Source organism: Bison bison, unplaced genomic scaffold (assembly GCF_000754665.1).
Source record: "Bison bison bison isolate TAMUID 2011002044 unplaced genomic scaffold, Bison_UMD1.0 scf7180017864518, whole genome shotgun sequence".
Classification (NCBI taxonomy): domain Eukaryota; kingdom Metazoa; phylum Chordata; class Mammalia; order Artiodactyla; family Bovidae; genus Bison; species Bison bison.
Window position 1 is genome coordinate 7,991,908 of NW_011495071.1, and position 21,831 is coordinate 8,013,738.

General features: G+C 38.7%; 1 protein-coding gene across 1 annotated transcript in view; it reads left to right on the forward strand.

Moving 5' to 3' along the window:
* The first annotated feature begins 6,725 nt into the window (after positions 1-6,725).
* The window catches only part of ARCN1 (archain 1), a 29,884-nt gene continuing 14,778 nt past the window's right edge, over positions 6,726-21,831 (forward strand). Inside the window, exons 1-5 of the mRNA XM_010830429.1 lie at positions 6,726-6,887; positions 19,308-19,571; positions 20,051-20,230; positions 20,360-20,565; positions 21,406-21,570. Coding sequence (XP_010828731.1) covers positions 6,885-6,887; positions 19,308-19,571; positions 20,051-20,230; positions 20,360-20,565; positions 21,406-21,570 — 818 coding nt within the window. The 5' untranslated portion in view covers positions 6,726-6,884. The remainder of the gene's footprint in view (positions 6,888-19,307; positions 19,572-20,050; positions 20,231-20,359; positions 20,566-21,405; positions 21,571-21,831) is intronic.

Genomic DNA, 21,831 nt, shown 5'->3' on the forward strand with positions numbered 1-21,831 from the left:
GTCCAAGGGACTCTCAAGAGTTTTCTCCAACACCACAGTTCAAAAGCATCAATTCTTCGGCACTCAGCTTTCCTTATAGTCCAACTCTCACATCCATACATGCTGCTGCTGCTAAGTCGCTTCAGTCATGTCCGACTCTGTGCGACCCCATAGATGGCAGCTCACCAGGCTCCACCGTCCCTGGGATTCTCCAGGCAAGAACACTGGAGTGGGTTGCCATTTCCTTCTCCAATGCATGAAAGTGAAAAGTGAAAGGGAAGTCGCTCAGTCGTGTCCGACTCTTCGCAACCCCTTGGAGTCCAGCCTACCAGGCTCCTCCGTCCATGGGATTTCCAGGCAAGTATACTGGAGTGGGGTGCCATTGCCTTCTCCCATTCATACATGACTACTGGAAAAACCATAGCCTTGACTAAACAGACCTTTGTTGACACAGTAATGTCTCAGCTATTTAATATGCTCCCTAGCTTGGTCATAACTTTTCTTTCAAGGAGTCACTTCATTCAGTTCACTCACTCAGTCGTGTCCAACTCTTTGCGACCCTATGAATTGCAGCACGCCAGGCCTCCCTGTCCATCACCAACTCCCAGAGTTCACCCAAACCCATGCCCATGTCCATCAAGTCGATGATGCCATCCAGCCATCTCATCTTCTGTCGTCCCCTTCTCCTCCTGCCCCCAATCCCTCCCAGCATCAGAGTCTTTTCCAATGAGTCAACTCTTCGCATGAGGTGGCCAAAGTATTGGAGTTTCAGCTTTAGCATCAGTCCTTCCAAAGAAATCCCAGGGCTGATCTCCTTTAGAATGGACTGGCTGTATCTCCTTGCAGTCCAGGGGACTCTCAAGAGTCTTCTCCAACACCACAGTCCAAAAGCATCAATTCTTCGGCGCGCAGCTTTCTTCACAGTCCAACTCTCACATCCATACATGACCACTGGAAAAACCATAGCCTTGACTTAGATGGACCTTTGTTGGCAAAGTAATGTCTCTGCTTTTGAATATGCTATCTAGGTTGGTCATAACTTTCCTTCCAAGGAGTAAGCGTCTTTTAATTTCATGGGTGCAGTCACCATCTGTAGTGATTTTGGAGCCCAGAAAAATAAAGTCTGACACTGTTTCCACTGTTTCCCCATCTATTTCCCATGAAGTGATGGGACCAGATGCTATGATTTTCGTTTTCTGAATGTTGAGCTTTAAGCCAACTTTTTCACTCTCCTCTTTCACTTTCATCAAGAGGCTCTTTAGTTCTTCTTCACTTTCTGCCATAAGGGTGGTGTCATCTGCATATCTGGGTTATTGATATTTCTCCTGGCAATCTTGATTCCAGCTTGTGCTTCTTCCAGCCCAGCGTTTCTCATGATGTACTCTGCATATAAGTTAAATAAGTGTCTTTTAATTTCATGGCTGCAGTCACCATCTGCAGTGATTTTGGAGCCCCAAAAAATAAAGTCTGACACTGTTTCCACTGTTTCCCCATCTATTTCCCATGAAGTGATGGGACCAGATGCCATGATCTTAGTTTTCTGAATGTTGAGCTTTAAACCAACTTTTTCACTCTGCTCTTTCACTTTCATCAAGAAGCTTTTTAGTTCCTCTTCACTTTCTGCCATAAGGGTGTTGTCATCTGCATATCTGGGTTATTGATATTTCTCCTGGAAATCTTGATTCCAGCTTGTGCTTCATCTAACTGGGCATTTTGCATGATGTACTCTGCACATAAGTTAAATAAGCAGGGTGACATTATACAGTCTTGACGTACTCCTTTTCCTATTTGGAACTAGTCTGTTGTTCCATGTCCAGTTCTAACTCTTGCTTCCTGACCTGCATACAGGTTTCTCAAGAGGCAGGTCAGGTGGTCTGGTATTCCCATCTCCTTCAGAATTTCCTACAGTTTATTGTGATCCACACAGTCAAAGGCTTTGGCATAGTCAATAAAGCAGAAACATCTAATCAAAAAAGATGTTTTTCTGTAACTCTCTTGCTTTTTTGATTAGGTTCTTTCAAAATGCTCATTGAGTGGATGAATGAAGGAATGAGTGAATGAAAATGTAAGGAACAAGTATTTAAAAATTACAGACATAGTTAATTTGGGGAGTCAGAGGGAGAGAAACAAAATAAAAGAATTTTGGAAATTTGTTCATGAAAACCTGCCAGAGGAAAGCAAAAAGTTATTTTCCTTTGAAAAGGAAAACCAGAGACACCTCTTCTGAGACACTTCTGGTTAAAAAGGGAACTACAAAACAAAAAAAAATATTTTGTCGTGTTATGGCTAACAATAATGGGTATGTATTGTTGGGCACTTAATATATAGGAACACTTAGAGTAGATAATCTTATTTATTAAGATGTTCTCTAACTTCATAACTTTATGAGGTGTTACTGTCAATATATAAATTAGGTAATTGACGTTTAGGAGAATTAAAAAAACTTGCCTGAAGTCACCCAGGCAGTAAGGGTGAAAATGGGTCAGTCTAATTCCCAAGTCTCTGCTTTTAATCATCATGACATAGTGCCTCTGAGGTTCTCTTCGGAAGGATGCTTACACAGGTGCTTCTATTCTGCAGTTTCAGCTAATTTCATATTTTCAAAGAACCAGCATCTATTGATTTTTGTGAACGTCAGCAGTCTATATTAAAGGCCCCTGGAAGGTGCCATTTAAAGCAATAATTCTAGGCAGAATTTTTACTTTTTTAAATTAAGAATTTGTTCACCTTTTTAGACTCACAGACAAAGAGAAAAGACTTGTGGTTGCCAAGGGGAAGGAGGGTGGAGAAGGGATGAATTGGGAGTCTGGGATTAGCAGATGCAAACTATTATATATAGAATGGAGAAATAGCAAAGTATACTCTGTAACACAGGGACCTATATTCAATGTCCTGTAATAAACCATAATGGAAAAGAATATGAAAAAGAGTATATAAGCATATCTGTGTCATTTTGTTGTACACCAGAAATTAAAACAACATTGTCTATCAACTATATTTCAATAAAATAAAATAAAATTTTTTTAAAGAATGTGCTCATCTTTAAAAGAAATTTTGTGCTTTTAACTAAAGATTACTGTTTGATATAGTTTTCATTCCAATCCCAGAGAAAGGCAATGCCAAAGAATGCTCAAACTACTGCACAACTGCACTCATCTCACACCCTGGTAAAGTAAAGCTCAGAATTCTCCAAGCCAGGCTTCAGCAATACGTGAACCGTGAACTTCCAGATGTTCAAGCTCGTTTTAGAAAAGGCAGAGGAACCAGAGATCAAATGCCAACATCCTCTGGATCATTGAAGAAGGAAGAGAGTTCCAGAAAAAGATCTATTTCTGCTTTATTGACTGTGCCAAAACCTTTGACTGTGTGGATCACAATAAACTGTGGAAAATTCTGAAAGACATGGGAATACCAGACCACCTGACCTGCCTCTTGAGAAACCTGTATGCAGGTCAGGAAGCAAGAGTTAGAACTGGACATGGAACAACAGACTGGTTCCAAATAGGAAAAGGAGTACATCAAGACTGTATAATGTCACCCTGCTTATTTAATTTATGTGCAGAGTACATCATGCAAAATGCCCAGTTAGATGAAGCACAAGCTGGAATCAAGATTGCTGGGAGAAATATCAATAACCCAGATATGCAGATGACACCACCATTATGGCAGAAAGTGAAGAAGAACTAAAGAGCCTCTTGATGAAAGTGAAAGAGGAGAGTGGAAAAGTTGGCTTAAAGCTCAACATTCAGAAAACTAAGATCATGGCATCAGGTCCCATCACTTTACGGCAAATAGATGTGGAAACAGTGGCTGACTTTATTTTTGGGGGCTCCAAAATCACTGCAGATGGTGATTGCAGCCATGAAATTAAAAGACACTTACTCTTTGGAGGAAAGTTATGACCAACGTAGACAGCATATTCAAAAGCAGAGACATTACTTTGTCAACAAAGGTCTGTCTAGTCAAGGCTATGGTTTTTCCAGGGGTCATGTATGGATGTGAGAGTTGGACTGTGAAGAAAGCTGAGCGCCGAAGAATTTATGCTTTTGAACTGTGGTGTTGGAGAAGACTCTTGAGAGTCCCTTGGACTGCAAGGAGATCCAACCAGTCCATCCTTAAGGAGATCAGTTCTGGGTGTTCATTGGAAGGACTGATGTTGAAGCTGAAACTCCAATACTTAGGCCACCTGACGCGAAGAGCTGACTCATTTGAAAAGACCTTGAGAAAAAAAAGAAAAGAAAAGACCTTGATGCTGGGAAAGATTGAGGGTAGGAGGAGAAGGGGACGACAGAGGATGAGATGGTTGGATGGCATTACCAAGTCAATGGACATGGGTTTGGGTAAACTCCAGGAGTTGGTGATGGACAAGGAGGCCTGGTGTACTGCGGTTCATGGGGTCTCAAAGAGTTGGCCACGACTGAGTGACTGAACTGAACTGAACTGATATACCCTTCCAGACATTTAAAGTTGAAAAGTTTTTGTTTTATTAAGATTCTTCTAGAAAGCCATTGGAAATGAAATTGAAATAAATAAGAGTGAGAATTCGAAAATGCAGTATTCAAGGGTGCAGGCTGTGAAGATGAGCTCCCTTCGTTGGAATCCTGGCTTGGCTACTTTCTAGTCCTGAGACCTGTGGTAAAATGTACCTTTCTGTACCTTGGTTTCCCCACTTGCAAAAGGGAGGCATTAAATGGTACATATCTCAGAGAAATCTTGTGAGGATTAAGTGAGATAATCTGTGTGAAGATTTTGAAGTAAGCCTGGTACATTGTAACTGTTCAATAAACATTAAGGAATACACAGGAGATACAGAGAGGCAGTGTGACGTAACGAGAAAAACCGAGTTTGAATCCTGGCTCTACCACTTGCTGGCTGTATTAATTGGGACAGATGCTTAACTTCTTTGATCCTCAGCGTCCTTATCGGGATTGTTGTTTACAAGGGTTAGAGATAATGTGTGTAAAGTATCTGATACAAAATAAATACCCAATAAAATTATTGTAGCAATAATGAATAAAGAGTTAAGCTACTAACATGGGGTAAAATAATACAGGGAAGAACCCCTGAATCACTTATAATGTGTAAAGTGTGACATTTGTCAGTGAAAAACACCAATACAATCAGAAGGCCAGATTTGAATAATTTCTTTTATAGAACTAGAACTTTAGTTTCTTAAACTTATCATTTTCTTCATTTACAAAATGGACATAAGTACAGTAACTGCCCTGCTTTCTACACATTTTTTAAAAAAAGATATAATTTACCATAACAGTCACCTTTTGAAGGTGTACAATTCAGTGGTGTTTAGTGTATTCACAAAATTGTGTCACCACCACTTCTATCTAATTCTAGAAAATTTTCATCACTCCAAAAAACAAACCTTGGGACTTCTCTGGCAGTCCAGTGGTTAAGACTCCATGCTTCCAAAGCAGGGGACACAGGTTCTATCCCTGGTGGGGGAACTAAGATCCCCCATGCCTCTAGGCGCAGCCAAGAAAAAGAGCAAAAACCAAATCTCATTCTCTGTTTCTCTCCTCCTCCAGTCCCTTGCAGCCCTACTTTCTGTCTCTATGTATTTGTATGTTCTGAACAATTTATATAAACTGAGTCATGTAAGATGTGGTTTTTTGTAACTGGCATTTTTCACTTAACGTAATACTTTCAAGGTTCATCCATGTTGTGCCATATATCAATACTTTATTCCTTTTTGTGACTAACATTCCATTGAGTAGATATACTACATTTTGTTATTCACTCATCAATTGATGGGACGGTTGGACTGTCTCCTTTTTTTTACTATTATGAATAATGCTTGTATGAACATTAGAATACAAATTTGTGTGTGGACATATACTTTTTTTTTTTGGTTGTGCTGGCTGTTCGTTGCTGCTGTGAGTGGGCTTTCTCTGGTTGTGGAAAGCAGGGGCTACTCTTTGTTGAGGGGCCCAGGCTTCTCATTGCAGTGCTTCTCTTATTCCAGAGCACAGGGTGTAGTTGCCCTATGGGGGCTCTAGAGAAGGCTCAGGAGTTGCAGTACATGGGTTTAGTTGCTCTGCAGCTTGTGGTATCTTTCTGGACCAGGGGTCAAATCCACGTCCCCTGCTTGACAGGTGAATTCTTTGGATATGTTCTTTTAATTCTCTTGGATATATACCTAGGAGTGGTATTGCTGGATCCCACAGTAACACTATGTTTAATTTTTTGAGGAACTGCCAAACTGTTTCCCAAAGCAGCAGCACTAGTTAATGCTTCCACCAGCAGTGTATAAGGGTTTAATTTTCCCACATTCTCATCAACACTTTCTATTACAACCATCCTAACGGATGTGAAGTGGGGTTCTCTAAAGATTAAAGATGTTGAGCATCTTTTTACGTGCCTACCGGTCATTTATATACCTTTTTTAGAGAAATGGCTATTTTAGCCATTTAAAAATAGGATTAGTTGTCTTTCCATTGTTGAATTTTAAAAGTTCTTTGTATATTCTGGCTACTAGTCCCTTATGAACACCAGTTATCGTGTATATCAAATGATACGGTCTCTTTGAGAGCTTTATAAACTGCAACAGATGTCGCAAGTTAACCAAAAGCGCTGACGAACACGGAAGGGAGACAAGCCTATGGTTCCACGTTGGAGGTCGAGCCCCCAGGCCTCCCCGGCACAACCTGCGTTGCTAGCCGGCGCCCGCAGTCTCTCCACCTCACGGCGCCCCGCCCCTCGCCCTTTGACCCGCGCCGTTTCCGGTTGGAGACGTGGCTCGAGGACGCCATCTTGGTAAGAGGCGAGTCGGCGGCGCTCCTGTCAGGGGGGCAGCAGGTCCGGAGCGGCCGGTCCTCCCCTTCCCCCGACCCCAGCCCTAGCCGCAGTGGAGCCGGAGCGCGCGGGTGCGCCCCACTACCGCCGTCACCATGGTAAGACCCGAGCCGGGCTCACCTCCCGCGTCCGGCCTTGCTCGACCGTTCTCCCTGCTACCGGCCTGTGCTGGGGCTGGAGGAGCCCCGCCCCAAGAGCCGGGAGCCGGACACTTCCTCGGGGCTCTGGGGGCTTCTCCACCCTGTGATCGACTCCGCAGGAGATCCGAGGGACCTGACTGCAGTCCCTCTATCGTCGCGCCCACACCCCTCCCCCGCCATCAGCTAGGCACCCTCCTCTGCCGGGATTCGGGCCCTAAAGCGGGCCCGGGGTTTTTGCTCTGCAAGAACCTACCTCTTAGTGATGGGTCTTGGACCCCACGCTGCTGACCTGGCCTCTGGTGTCCAGCAGGTTCAGTGGGTGCCTCGGCGCCCCAAGCTGGGCTTCTGTCAGGGGTTCACTTCGTTCTGTAATCAACTCACCTCTCATCCCCGGTGTTCCGTAGGCCGTGGATGTTTGAAATCTAAATCATTAGTGTTGAGGACTTTTTCTTTGGTTTGTTGGAAAAGGAGAAATAGAGGAAAGTGCATAGGGAGGCACAGAACGGGAAGGAGTAACTTCTGACAGTGATACGGCACTAATTGTAGGACCCAGGTAACCCAGAAACCTGCTGCCCGCTTCTGTAGATGTTAGGTGTGTCCATTTGTCGGTGTGATTGGGTATACTCTGTGTATAGAGCATTGGGAAGATGAGAGCCAGTTGTGGAGAACACAGGTTTTCTGTCTTCAAGGAGCTTATAGTTCAGGTGAAGTGTGGATGTGGCATATCGTAATCAGATGTCTCACAGGAGTGAGAAGGGGTTTATTCTTTGGGACCTGTTACTTGCCTTCAGTTGAATTATCTTCGCGTTCTCATCTGTGGTGGTGGTGGTTTAGTGGCTAAGTTGACTCTTTTGCGATCACATGGACTACCGGGTTCCTCTGTCCAGGCAAGAATGCTGGAATGGGTTGCCATTTTCTTCTCCCATCTCGTCTGTAGTGGAGAAGGTTAAAATCAATGCTTGTGAGAGATGAAACAAAACATAGTGCTCACTCCACTACGTCCGGCTTCATCACTACGGTTTGTGAACATTTGTGAAGTAGAAGTTTTTTGCTTCCAAAGAAGCTAGTAATTTTTAAAGTGCACTTTATGTCGTTTAATCTTTTGAAGGGTGTGCTTTTCTTATTTCTCTTTTCGACACTAGATTAATAATTTGATTTAAAACATCTTCCTACACATTTCAGAGATGACAATATATAATTTGGTGCCAGTTATACTAAGTTCTGTTCACAACCTTTTTAGATGAAAACTTGGTGGGTGAGGAGATTCAGGCTTGGGCATTAAATCGCTGAACAGTTTTCTTCAGCTTCAGGCATATAAATTGCATCAAGCAGGTTTGTCTCATAAAACTTTTATATTGGACATAAAATTTCCAAAAACTCCTTTCTTCATTTCCACTAGAAGGCTTAGTATTCGGGTAGTAATTTTAAAACTACTTTCTTTTTACATCTTAGATGTACATGTAGTGCATTTCAGAGTATAACATTAAAAGCAAAATTAAAAGCTTTATTATATAAACCAAATGTAGATAATCTTAACAAAAACCTTGTTTGTTGATAAGTTCTTGGGAACGTCGTGCTATTTTTTTCCCCAGTAGTATTTTTAATTCATCGATACCCAGAGGGCCCATAGGGCCCTAGGTGTTACGTGGTAAACATAAAAACATAAATTTTGCATGTTATTTGGACACTGCATATACATACAGATGTGTCACATTTAAATATGCCTATAGTTCTGAATTATTTGGAACTTGGTATGATCCAGATACCTACAGGTTTGTGTACTCTGGAGAACAACTTATCTCAGTACATTCTGCTCTGTTGAGTCTTAAGGCATTATTAAGTATTTTTCTGTGTAATATTTATGGGTTCCGTTCCTTTACAAAGAGATCCCTGGACAAAGAAATGTCCAAATAGGGTAACAGTTTGCAAAGATTTCTTGAATCTAAAAGCTGTATCCAGAGTTCTAAAAATTGATCTATAATAAAATTTTCAAACATGTAAGAAAGTTGAGAGCTTTACAGTGAACACGCATGTAACCACCAGCTAGTCTGTAATTAACATTTCACTATTTTTGCTTTATCACACATCTAATTATTCATCCATCCTGTGGTTGTCTTTTTTTTAATGCATTTTAGGGGCTTCGCTGGTGGCCCAGTGGCTAAGACTCCACGCTCCCCATGCAGGGGGGGGCCCGGGTTTGATCCCTGGTCAGGGAACTAGATCCCACATTCTGCAATTAAGAGCTCATACAGCCAAATAAATAAATATGTATTTTTAAAATGCACTTTAAAATAAATTGTAGATATCAGTATGTAAATGTTGGTTTTTGAATAGTAAATTTCCTTTAGCTTTAGTGACTGAACTTGGTGCAAAATGTCCTACACTGCAAAGTCCTAGTAGAGAAATAAAATGAACAAATGGAAAAACAAATGATTTATGATGACTTTGTTATAAAATCAAGTACAAAAAAAAATCTTTTTTCTAGTTTTCATCAAATTAATGAGAACGTGTTCTTACTTTCTTAACATTTGTCTGGTATCATTATAGTCAGTTTTTTTCCTTAATAAGTTTATATTTGAATGAACTTGATATTAAGTCTCATTGTAGCCCTAATCTGTGAAGTCTTTGCTTATCTACAGAGTGCTATTCTTTTCTTATTTACTAAGTATGGGGAGTGAGTAAATCTATTGTAGTGATCTCGTTAAATATCAGTGATCACAGTATGTTCAGTTCTCAAGAATCATTAGTTATTAGAAAGCTAGATTTGGGTTTCTATGGCTGAGATTGGGGGCTGGGACAGGGGGCACTGAAATCCTACACTGCTGCTAAGTCACTTCAGTCGTGTCCGACTCTGTGCGACCCCATAGACGGCAGCCCACCAGGCTCCCCCGTCCCTGGGATTCTCCAGGCAAGAACACTGGAGTGGGTTGCCATTTCCTTCTCCAATGGATGAAAGTGAAAAGTGAAAGCGAAGTCGCTCAGTCGTGTCCGACTCCTAGTGACCCCATGGACTGCAGCCCACCAGGCTCCTCCATGGGATTTTCCAGGCAAGAGTACTGGAGTGCGGTGCCATCACCTTCTCCGGAAATCCTACACAGTAATAACTAATTCCCAATTAGGGGGTATTTTTTCTTTTTCATATGCAATACAGCAGCTGCACACCTGTTGTATTCTTTATGTATCTTTTTGATTGTTGTTTCAGAGGAGAGCAAAGAATGAAAATAATTTCTTGAGTTTCTGTTGATTTGCCATCTTGTCTATTCTCCAAATAGGAAGTACAGTGCAGAAACTGAGAACAATGTCCTTTTATTTTTATACTCTACTACAAGTTTTTTGTTTTAGGACAGGAACTTGGTGATGAGCTTAAAACTCTTACTGAGTAACTTCAAGTTTTGGTTTTGTTTTGTGCTCTATGTTTTATTGTAATCTCCCCCGATTTGATATTATCTGTAATCATTTCATGCAAGCAAGAAAGACAAAATGATCCTTTATGACAGTTGTAGAAACTAGCCTTAATATGATCATGAATTATATAGAGATCATCATTACAGTGAATTACAAAGAACAGAGTTACTGGCTAATTGTGGAAGTGAGGAATACTGAAGCATTTAGAGGTTCGAGGAAGTCTTTGACTTTTTTCTTTAAGGAATTGGTCATATTTTTCCTGTTATTTTTGGACCTCTATAGCTAGTAGAGATGAAGGGATGATAATGGCAGCTATCTGACACACGTACACTATAAACATACATATGGTTTGTTTTGGTTAGGCAGTTTGCCTTTCGGCAGCTTAATATTAATGCAAAACATGGTTCCAAAGTAGTTATCACTGGAGCAGTGGGTGTGAAATGGAAACATGGCAAATTTTCTGTTGCTATAGTTTTCAAATGCTTAGAGTTACAGTATCATAGAGATGCAAAGGCACTTTCACATAAACTAACCTCAGAAGGCAAAGAATCCACCTGCAATGTGGGAGACCTGGATTCGATCCCTGGGTTTGGGAAGATACCCTGGAGAAAGGAATGGCTACCCACTCCAGTATTCTGGCCTGGAGAATTCCATGGACAGAGAAGCCTGGCAGGCTACAGTCCATGGGGTCGCAAAAAGTTGGACACTTCACTTCACTTCAACCTGTATTTTAGGTGTATTTCAAGAAGCGATTAAGTGACATCCAATGTAATATAATTAGTGGTAGAGGCAGAACAGAAATCTAATTCTCCAGCTTTCTTTATTCAAGGAACTTGAATAGGAGAGTGTTGTTATTTAATCCAAAAACAAATGATAATATATTCAAAGTATTTTAAGTATATTAAGAGAAAAGTTGTCTAACAAAGTTTAACCTATTGGGGAACTTTATTTTTTAAAACAATCCTGAGGAGATCATCTCCATAACTCTGGGCCCAGAGGGACTCCCCTGGTGATCCAGTGGCTAAAACTCTGTTCCCCGGATCCAGGGGGCCTGGGCTTAATCCCTAGTCAGGGAACTAGAACCCACATGTTGCAACTAAGATCTCGCATGCTGCAAGGAAAATTAAAAAAAAATCCCTTGTCAGCTAAGACCTGGCACAGGCAAATAAATAAATATTTTTTAAAAAAACAAACGCAAGGACTCTTGAAAGTTTGTTTTAGGTCTAAATGCTCTTTTCCAAAAATGTAAAAAACAAGCAAAATAACTGTATAGAGAATTATACTTATTCACTGTTTCCCAAAGAAAATCAGGTCAAATTATAGTAGGAAAAATTAACCTACCTTTTAGTGTATACTGTATTTTAATAATTGGTAAACATTGATATGAAGAGAAAATTATTTCAAGGCATTTAAGAAGACGAATGTTGATTTAGAATAGGTTAAATTTCTCTTGTTGACCATACCTCCCAACCAAGTTATTAACTGCTGCGTTAACATGAATAATAATGAATAGAAACCTATGTCAACTTTGTGGGAACTGTGATTGTGATGTCTTGGGTGTTTTGAAGTTGAGAGTCATACTTAGTCTTGGGCACTTCGGTCCTACTTTCGGAGCCTTATTTGCTTGTGTCTGAATGATGGAATGACTCAAAAGAGAGGACCTACTATTTTACCCTACTGCTCCTTCATCTTTACATAGTCAAGTTTCCTGATTGATCAAAGCATAATTTAAGTAGTGTTTGTTCCATCAAATCTTCATGATCTTGTGAGCTAGAAGTAATCTCTTCTTCCTCTGAATTCCCATAGTGCATTACTTTACACATTCTGCCTAGTTTGTGTCTTATCCCTGCTAGGCTGCTGCCGCCTTTTTTTCTGAGGTGTAATTGACGTACAGCATATTACTTTCATATTTACAGGATAATAATTTGATATTTGTATATATTGTGATATGATCATCAAAATAAGTCTAGTTAATATCACTATACATAGTTAGAAAATAATTTATTTTTCTTGAGATAAGAACTTTTGGGATCCTACTAGATTTCTTAAGACTGCCAGTCCTACTAATTTCCTCATTGTAGTCCCAGAGAGCATCTAGTATGTATAGTAGGTATCCAATAAATAATTGTTTAGTTAATTCTTATAGTAATACAGCCAAAATGGAGATTGCCAGTACTATAGTTAGCCTTTGACCATGCCCAATTGATAAAGCAAAGTTTGAATGGATAGCATACACCTCTCTGGTCAGAGGCTGTCTTTAATTTCTTTTTCCCTTTAAATGTTGCCTTGATGTTAATTTTTACCTAAACTCTTATCCGTATGGTATGGAGGTGTTTTGAATTCTAGATGCCTGAGAAGTACCCTGAAGCCTATAAACATTGTTTCTAATAGAGTTACTGTTATTAGATATATTAAATATGGGCTTTGTAGTTAAACAGCATATATATATATATATATATATATATAGGTCTGAAGGTTTGGTCTGAGCAATCCTTTCTCTGGGTAGATTTTTGACTTCAAGTGTTTAAATTGTGCTGTGCTTAGTATTTCTACTGTGGCTTATTTTATTCGTCAAAACATTGCAAAATTCTCGGATGGGGGAATCATACTTTGTAGGACTGTGATTCTCAGCCTTTTTTTGGTGAGGAGGCCCTTTGTAAGTATTAAATTTATAATGTGCTCCCATTTATTAGTAATATTTCTCACTGCATAAAGTGATTTCTCTATGGATCATTTGAGAATTACTACTCTAGAGGATCTATGAATTTTCTGACATTAAATGTAAAATATTTTAGGGAGTATGTGTCCATTTTTAATCTGTTAAAATATTGCCAAATCCATAAAGGTAAAAATCCATTGCTTTGAAATGACAAAGGTTTTAATAAGATACATTTCTTGGCAAGTTAATAGTGATGCTGCTTTACATTGTGAGTATATGTGGTATAAGTTGTATATAAGTGTTGTGGTATAAGTGCTTTGGCTTACAGTTTTATTATTCTCATTTGGTCCTCATAATAACTTGTGAGATTGTCAGATGATGCTCCATTTTCTAAGGGAGGAAACTGAGGCTGAGAGGTTGAAACATAACTTAAATCAGACAGATAGTAAATAAAACAAAAACTAGGATCCAGATCTTCTCACTTCCAGTCATTTAACTTTCCTGATATGTTAACTTGATTCTTTGCAAATTTAGAACATTATTTCTAATTCACATAGTCTTTGGGAAAAGAAGAAACCAATGTGAGATAATCTCAAATATAAGGAAATTCTTCATTTTCCTGATGAGAGTATTAAAGAAACCTTTTTGGAGTATATAAACTTTTAGGACTGTAGCACAAATATTTAAAGTATTTAAAAATTTACTTACGTTCTTAAAGTATTTAAAAATTTACTTACATTCTTAAGGTATTTAATAATTTACTTAAATATACTGTTGATTTTTAGATTGAAAAATAATTCATTTTTTTCTGTTCTTATCTTCATGAAACGATTTATCCAAATTCTTCACAGGCATCATTGTCACTAGGTGTGCTTTTTGAATTACGGTCTCCTAGAACTTTGACATACAATTTTTAATATTTAGCACTTTTTGAATCCATGTACCATATTGATACTTTTGGAAGCTTTATTATGAGTCATAAAAACCCATTTGTATTACAGTAGAGCAGTTGATTTTAAAAGAAATATTTATTGGAAATTCCCTAGCAGTCCAGTGGCTGGGAGTCTGGGCTTTCACTGCCAAGAGCCCAGGTTCAGTCCCTGGTTGGTGAACTATTTTAAGATCCCACAAACCTCATAGTACAGAAAAAGAAAAAAAAAATCATTACTGACATCCAACACATGAAATTGTGAGTTTTGATCCTCCGGATAATTTATAAATCAGATGGTCTTTTATTAGTACATGTAAAACTAGCACAGTTTGAGACTGAGGATAAAGTCTACCCTACACAATTCATGTAGATGTTCAATGTAAAGTGATTGAGAGAAAGTCTTTAATATGAAAGACTAGAAGAATTTGAATCTATAGAACTCTTTTTTTTTTTTTTTAAATAAATATTCTTTGTCTAAAAAATGCTTTTAGTGAGTAATTAGCCTCCAATTAAAATAAATAAATTTATATTAAAAATACTTTTAATGGATATATCATACCTTAAATTTATCAATAATTTCTTAATGTCATTAACTGTTCATTCACTGTTCATATTTTCCCATTTGTCTTATAATTTTTTTAAACAGTAATTTGAATCAGGATTCAAGTAAGATTATACAATGTGATTGGTTGACATTGTCTCTTAAGTCTCTTTTAATCTATGGGTTTGCCTTCCATTCCTGTTTTTATTCACGGACTTCCCTGGTGGCTCAGATGGTAAAGCGTCTGTCTACAATGTGGGAGACCTGGGTTCAAGCCCTGGGTTGGGAAGATCCCCTGGAGAAGGAAATGGCAATCCAGTCCAGTACTATTGCCTGGAAAATCCCATGGACAGAGGAGCCTGGTAGGCTACAGTCTATGGGATCCCAAAGAGTTGGACACGACTGGGCAACTTCACTTTCACTTTCCATTTCCCCTTTCCCAGTCCCTGGTAACCACTCATCTACTTTCTCTCTCTGAATTTGCTTATTCTGGATGTTTCACGAAAATGAAATCATGTGAGATGTTGCCTTTTGTATCTGGTTTCTTTCATTTAGTGTAATATTTTCAAAGTTCATCCATACTATAGCATATTCTTCATTCCTTTTTATAGCTGAATAATATGCCATTGTATGGATGTACCACATTCTGTTTATCCAATTATAAGTTGGTGGATATTTGGGTTTTCACTGTTTATTTACTTATTTAGATACACAGATTTTTAGTTTTTTTGGCCCTGCCTTGTGACTTCCAGGATCTTAGTTCCCTGACCAGGGATTGAACATGGGTCATGGCAGTGAAAGTGCCAAATCGTAGCCACTGGACTGCTAGGGAATTCCCGGTGTTCACTTTTTATTATGTATTAGGTAGGTATTTTGAATAATGCTGCTGTGAACATGTGTACAAATTTTTATGTGACGTAGTTCTTTTATGAGGGCTCCTATTGGGACAGAAATCTTACTTTATTTGGATATATGTGTCAAATATGACACATACAAAGACATACCTGCTGATCACTCATAAGCTAAAGCAGCAACTACCTTTGCTTTTTTCTTTTTCTGCCAGAAATATGCAGATGGTTGGAACATGAACCTCATATGATAAAAATTAATGTGAAAGCAAATTTTTGAGTATATTTGGTTTTATTCTTCTAAACAAGTCTAAGTCTCTTGACTGGTGATAATTGTAGGTCAATTTCTTCTTCTTCAAGATTAAGGTATGACTGTGTGTGTACCAGGGCTTCCCTGGTAGCTCAGCTGGTGAAGAATCCACCTACAATGCAGGAGCTGCTAAGTCACTTCAGTCGTGTCCGACTCTGTGCGACCCTGTAGACGGCAGCCCACCAGGCTCCTCTGTCCCTGGGATTCTCCAGGCAAGAATACTGGCGTGGGTTGCCATTTCCTGCTCCAGTGCGTGAAAGTGAAAAATGAAAGTGAAGTTGCTCAGCGTCCCACTCTTTGCGACCCCATGGACTGTAGCCTACCAGGCTCCTCCGTCCATGGGATTTTCCAGGCAAGAGTACTGGAGTGGGTTGCCATGTCCTTCTCCAGGAGACCCCGGCTCAATTCCTGGGTGGGGAAGATCCCCTGGAGAAGGGATAGGCTACCCACTTCAGTATTCTTGGGCTTCCCTGGTGGCTCAGATGGTAAAGAATCTGCCTGCAGTGCGGGAGAGCTGGGTTCTATCCCTGGGTCAGGAAGATCCCCTGAGGAGGGCATGGCAACCCACTCCAGTATTCTTGCCTGGAGAATCCCTGTGGACAGAGGAGCCTGGTGGGCTACAGTCCATGGGGTTGCAAAGAGTCGGACATGACTGAACGACTAAGCACACGTGTTGTACCAAGAATTATAGGAGTCCTTGCCCTTTTTTGAAGAAATCTGTATTTCACACTATTAAAGAAATGAATGGGGACAATGTGGGGAATATAGTCTATAATTATGTAATATTTTTATATGGTAACAGATGGTGACTAGGTTAACATGGTGAACATTTTAAAATGTGTAGAAATACAGAATAACTATGTTGTATACCAAAAACCAACATAGTGTTGTAGGTCAGTTATACTTTAAAAATAGCCAATACAATATTATAAAGCAATTATCCTCCAATTAAAAATAAATAAATTTAATCTTATTGTTAAAAAAATAAACTCATAGAAAAGAGATCAGATTTGTGGTCACCAGTGGCAGGGACTGGTGGGGGAGGGAGATTGGATGAAGGTAGTCAAAAAAGTGCAAACTTCCAGTTATAAGCTAAGTAAGTACTGGACATGCAGTGTACAATATGATCAGTATAACTAACAGTGCTGTATCATATATATATGAAAGTTGTTAAAAGAATCACATCACAAGGGAAAAGTTTTTTTTCTATTTCTTTTTGGCCATGCCAGGTGGCTTACAGGATCTTAGTTCCCTGAGTAGGGATCGAATTTGGGTCCTTTGTAGTGAAAGTGCAGAGTTCTAACCACTGGACCATGAGGGAATTCCATTTTTTATATTTCTTTAATGTTCTACCTATATGAGATGACAGATGTTCACCAAACTTGTGATGTATATTAAGTCAAATCATCATGCTACATACCTTAAACTTTCAGTGCTGTATGTCAATTATATTTCAGTTAAACTGGAAGAAAAAAATAAAATGAAAGATGTGAAATCACCATATACACTTATAAGTTTATATGTTAATTCTGCCTCAATAAAGCTGAATTAAAAAAAAATTACATAGCAACAACAGCAACAAAATAATAAAGACATGGAGTGGAAGATTTCTTCTGAAAAGAATAGGTCATAACCTTGTTGCATTTTTATTCTTTTTGGGGGATCTTTTACTCCCCTCAGTATATCTTCTTGCCTCTTGCCTGGGTGATAACAGCAACCTCCCAAGTAGTTGTGATGGTGAATGATACATTTCTTAAGTACAAAACTCTTTATTTATTTTTTAAAATTATAAGTATTTTGGGGAAAGATGACTGTTCTGGGACTTTTAAGTGAGCTTATTTACCATTTTTAAAGTAATCAACTGTAATTTTTATACTCTCTACTTTTCCGTATGTCTAAAATATCATCTTATATTTTTAAATATAAGATACAAAGATATATTTTTATATTTTATAAATACAAAAATATATTTTAGACATACAGGGGCTATTTTAGGGGCTTCCCTGGTATCTCAAGTGGTAAAGAACGCCTGTAATGCAGAAAACCCTGGTTCGATTCCTGGGTGGGGAAGATCCCCTGGAGAAGGGATAGGCTACTCACTCCAGTATTCTTGGGCTTCCTTGGTGGCTCAGAGAGTAAAGAATCTGCCTGCAATGTGGGAGACACTCCAGTATTCTTGCCTAGAGAATTCCCATGGACAGAGGAGCCTCGAAGACTGCAGTTCCTGGGGTCGCAAAGAATCGGGCACAACTGAGCGACTGAGCACACATGTTTTTAAAAGGATATAATTTACAAAGCAAGATTCTTCCTGAAAGTATTTATTTATGAAGTAGAGCTACTTTTTTTTTTAACTTTTGAATTCTATACTACATAACTTTATGCCAGCATAATTAAGGTAAGTTTCAACATAGAATTGATAGACTCAGGAGCATAAAATTGTATTACTCTCTTAAATGTGTTTCTTTCTAAACTTGCAGTTGTTATTTGGGAAATAGAGCAGTTGATAGGATTTATTCTTGAGATTTCATGTGAGAAAATGTGCACAATGTTCATGGGAAATAAATCAATCAGTAAAAATAAAGATCTGTTTGGTAGAGGAAAGTTATTTGTGCAAGATATAGATCAAACACTTTTTCACTATAAATTGTTTTTACCTAGCTGCTTGGACATAAGTGTGATAGTAACTATCTCCCAAATAACCTGATGACCTATCCTTGATGAATAAGGACACTATGTTCTCCTGTAATCACTGTAAAACTATATTGATGTTTTGAAACTAAAAGAATACTCAAATTGACTAACTTGTTTTTTTTCCAGCTGCTCACCTGTAGAGGAAAGATTTCTGTAAAACTGAGGAACCTGACCAATAGAATGTTAATATTTCAGAAATCGTATCCTAGTATTGAGGCTTCTGATATGTGTAAATAGTCTTTCTGTTACTTGTCCTTCCTTATAAACTTCTGGGTTCCTGCAATGAAGAGACTGTTAACACTATACTTAATTTTCTTACTACTCTGCTAATGACATTTGGTCATATCTTCCTTGGTGCTTTGTTTTGTTTAATGAAATGCCAGACTCTGAAAAAAAGGCTGTTGGTCTTGATCATTGCCCAGTGTCAAAAGCTGTGTGAAACATTGAGCCACTTAGTTTTTCCTTTTACAGATTGTTTGTGTGACTGGAGGTGAGTTAGTGTGGGTTAATCAAAGAGCAGAAGATAAATTTAGACTCACTAGATTGGTTCCATGTTTTAGGTAAAAATGAAAGGAAAGTTTTGGGGCCTTGTATAACTATTCAGCCTGCCTGCTCAGACCTCTGTAGAAATTTGTTTTTCCTTGAATAAGTTTAAGCTATTTATGGGTCTGCCAAAGCAGAGAGCAATCCAGTTTTGAGTCACAGGGTACCGATTAATAATGTGTGTAGGCTTAGAAAAAATTATTTCTTTACTAAGTTTTTCTCTAGATGTGTTATTGAAAAATAGGAGTAATAGCTTCATTTTCCTCTACTTCACCTTTATCTTATGAATGACATAGTGTAATTAAAAGAGCAATGAAGTAGAATCTGAAAGTCAGCATTCTAGTAGTAGTTATATCACTAAATAACTGAGTGTGGCATTCTACGGATCTGAAGATGTTGAGAAAACACATGTAAAAAAATGATTAGTACTTATTTACATGTTCCTTGCAGGTGCTGTTGGCAGCAGCAGTCTGTACAAAAGCAGGAAAAGCTATTGTTTCTCGACAGTTTGTAGAGATGACTCGAACTCGGATTGAGGGCTTGTTAGCAGCTTTTCCAAAGCTCATGAACACTGGAAAACAACATACATTTGTGGAAACAGAGAGTGTCAGATATGTTTACCAGCCTATGGAGAAATTGTACATGGTACTGATCACTACCAAAAACAGCAACATCTTAGAAGATCTGGAGACCCTAAGGCTCTTCTCAAGAGTGGTAAGAGTCCTATAATATTGCATTAAGGTTTTTGGAGTTTAAGTTTTTGTGTGAAACTATTTTTTCCCCAAAGCAGCTGATGCTTATCATTTTGCGTGTTCTATGCACCTAGTCCCCGTCCCAGCATCTTATGTCACATCTCCTTTTACTGGATATCCTAAGACTGTAAATATTACAGAGGAGAATATGAAAATTGCTCTTTTGTTTCCCAGTTCCTTAGCGGTAACTATAACCTGCCATTGTGGTTCTGACACTTGTTTGGTCATATTTTTAGATAATATTCTTTCGATGAAATTTGTTGATGTAGCCACACATCTGGCATACAAGGCTTATGCCAGAGACTTGCTTAAAGAGTAGTGGAAGGAGCTAGTAAAGCAATTCAGGCATATTGAAATATATGTATTTTATAGGATAAGAATTGGAAAGCATAACTGCTGATACATTCTAAATATTTCTTTTCCATTGTTCCTCATGATTAGATTCCTGAATATTGCCGAGCCTTAGAAGAGAATGAAATATCTGAGCACTGTTTTGATTTGATTTTTGCATTTGACGAAATTGTTGCCTTGGGATACCGGGAGAATGTTAACCTGGCACAGATCAGAACCTTCACAGAAATGGATTCCCATGAGGAGAAGGTGTTCAGAGCAGTCAGAGAGGTAAATAGGGTCTTCTTTGAGACTGCTGGTTTGTGTCTTTGTTTTAGGCTTCTCTGTCTGACTTTCCTTTCTTTATTTACTAGTCTGGTCTGAATTCAAAGCTGCATCCAAGTATGTCTCTTTTCGTAGACTCAAGAGCGTGAAGCCAAGGCTGAGATGCGGCGTAAAGCAAAAGAATTACAGCAGGCCCGAAGAGATGCAGAGAGACAGGGCAAAAAAGCACCAGGATTTGGGGGCTTTGGAAGCTCCACAGTGTCTGGAGGCAGCACAACTTCTATGATCACAGAGACCATCATTGAAACTGACAAACCAAAAGTGGCACCCGCACCAGCCAGGTATAATCTAGTGTAATCACCTAGAGTACAGGTGGTTCTAGAATGGCAGATGAAGGCTATATGTGTGTATCTCAGAGCAATATCTGATTTCTAGGCAAACTATTAAATAATGTGTGCCTTGATAAAGTAAGTTGTAATATTAAATTTGGCTGCATATTGATAATATGGGGATAAGGGAGAAATCTGATGGTGGTGTTTTTCCTTTTGTGTGAAAGAGAGTTCTACAGATTTTATCTTGAAGCTCAATTTCCTATGAGAGTTGCCTTATATTGGAAGAAGAGTTATTTAACTGTTAAAGGGACACATACTTTTAATCTAGTGTTCATAAATGGATTTCAGGGAGAATCTAAACTACCTAAAGTTATATGAAAAAGTTTGTTTGTACATAAGTATATTTATCTGGATAGAAGGTACAAAGTTTTCCTCGGATCATACATGCTTATCAAAGTATACCTTTGGTCTTTGGGTACTTGAAGCTTATGTGGTTCTTTTGTTTGTTTGTTTTTCGGTCATGCCCCTATAGCATGCAAGATCTTAGTTCCCCAACCAGGGAGTGAACCTGTGAACCTGTGCCCTGCAGTGGAAGCACGGAATCCTAACTACTGGGCCAAAGAGAATCTCTGAACCTTACATGTTAATAGTGATCCAGCTGCCAGTTCAAACAAGAAATAGTTTAGTGGTCCACTAAACACTAGGAAACTTTAGTTTATCCCTTGAGGTATTCACATTTCTCTTAAAGAACAGCTTTAGGGAAAGCTTTAGTGATAGGGAATTATTTATTAGTTTTTAACTTTTTAAATCATGTGTGTATTTTTTTTATTTTTCCATTCTTCCACTTAGACCTTCAGGCCCTAGCAAGGCTCTGAAACTGGGAGCCAAAGGAAAGGAAGTAGATAACTTCGTTGACAAATTGAAATCTGAAGGCGAAAATATCATATCCTCCAATATGGGCAAGCGTACCTCTGAAGCAACCAAAGTGCATGCTCCACCCATTAATATGGAGAGGTAAGTGGTAACTTGTTCAGTAGGAACAGACCACATGGTGTTAAAAATTTTTTTATCTCAATACTTTATAAATTCTTTTTGTGTTTTTTAATTTTTCCAGATATAAAAGACGTAAGAGTATATTCTAAACAGCAGGGTTCTACTGTATATTATCACACAGGGAACTACATTCAATATCCTGTGATAAACCATAATGGAAAGGAATATGAAAAAAATAAATATGTATAACTGAGTCACTTTGCTGTACAGTAGACATTAAAC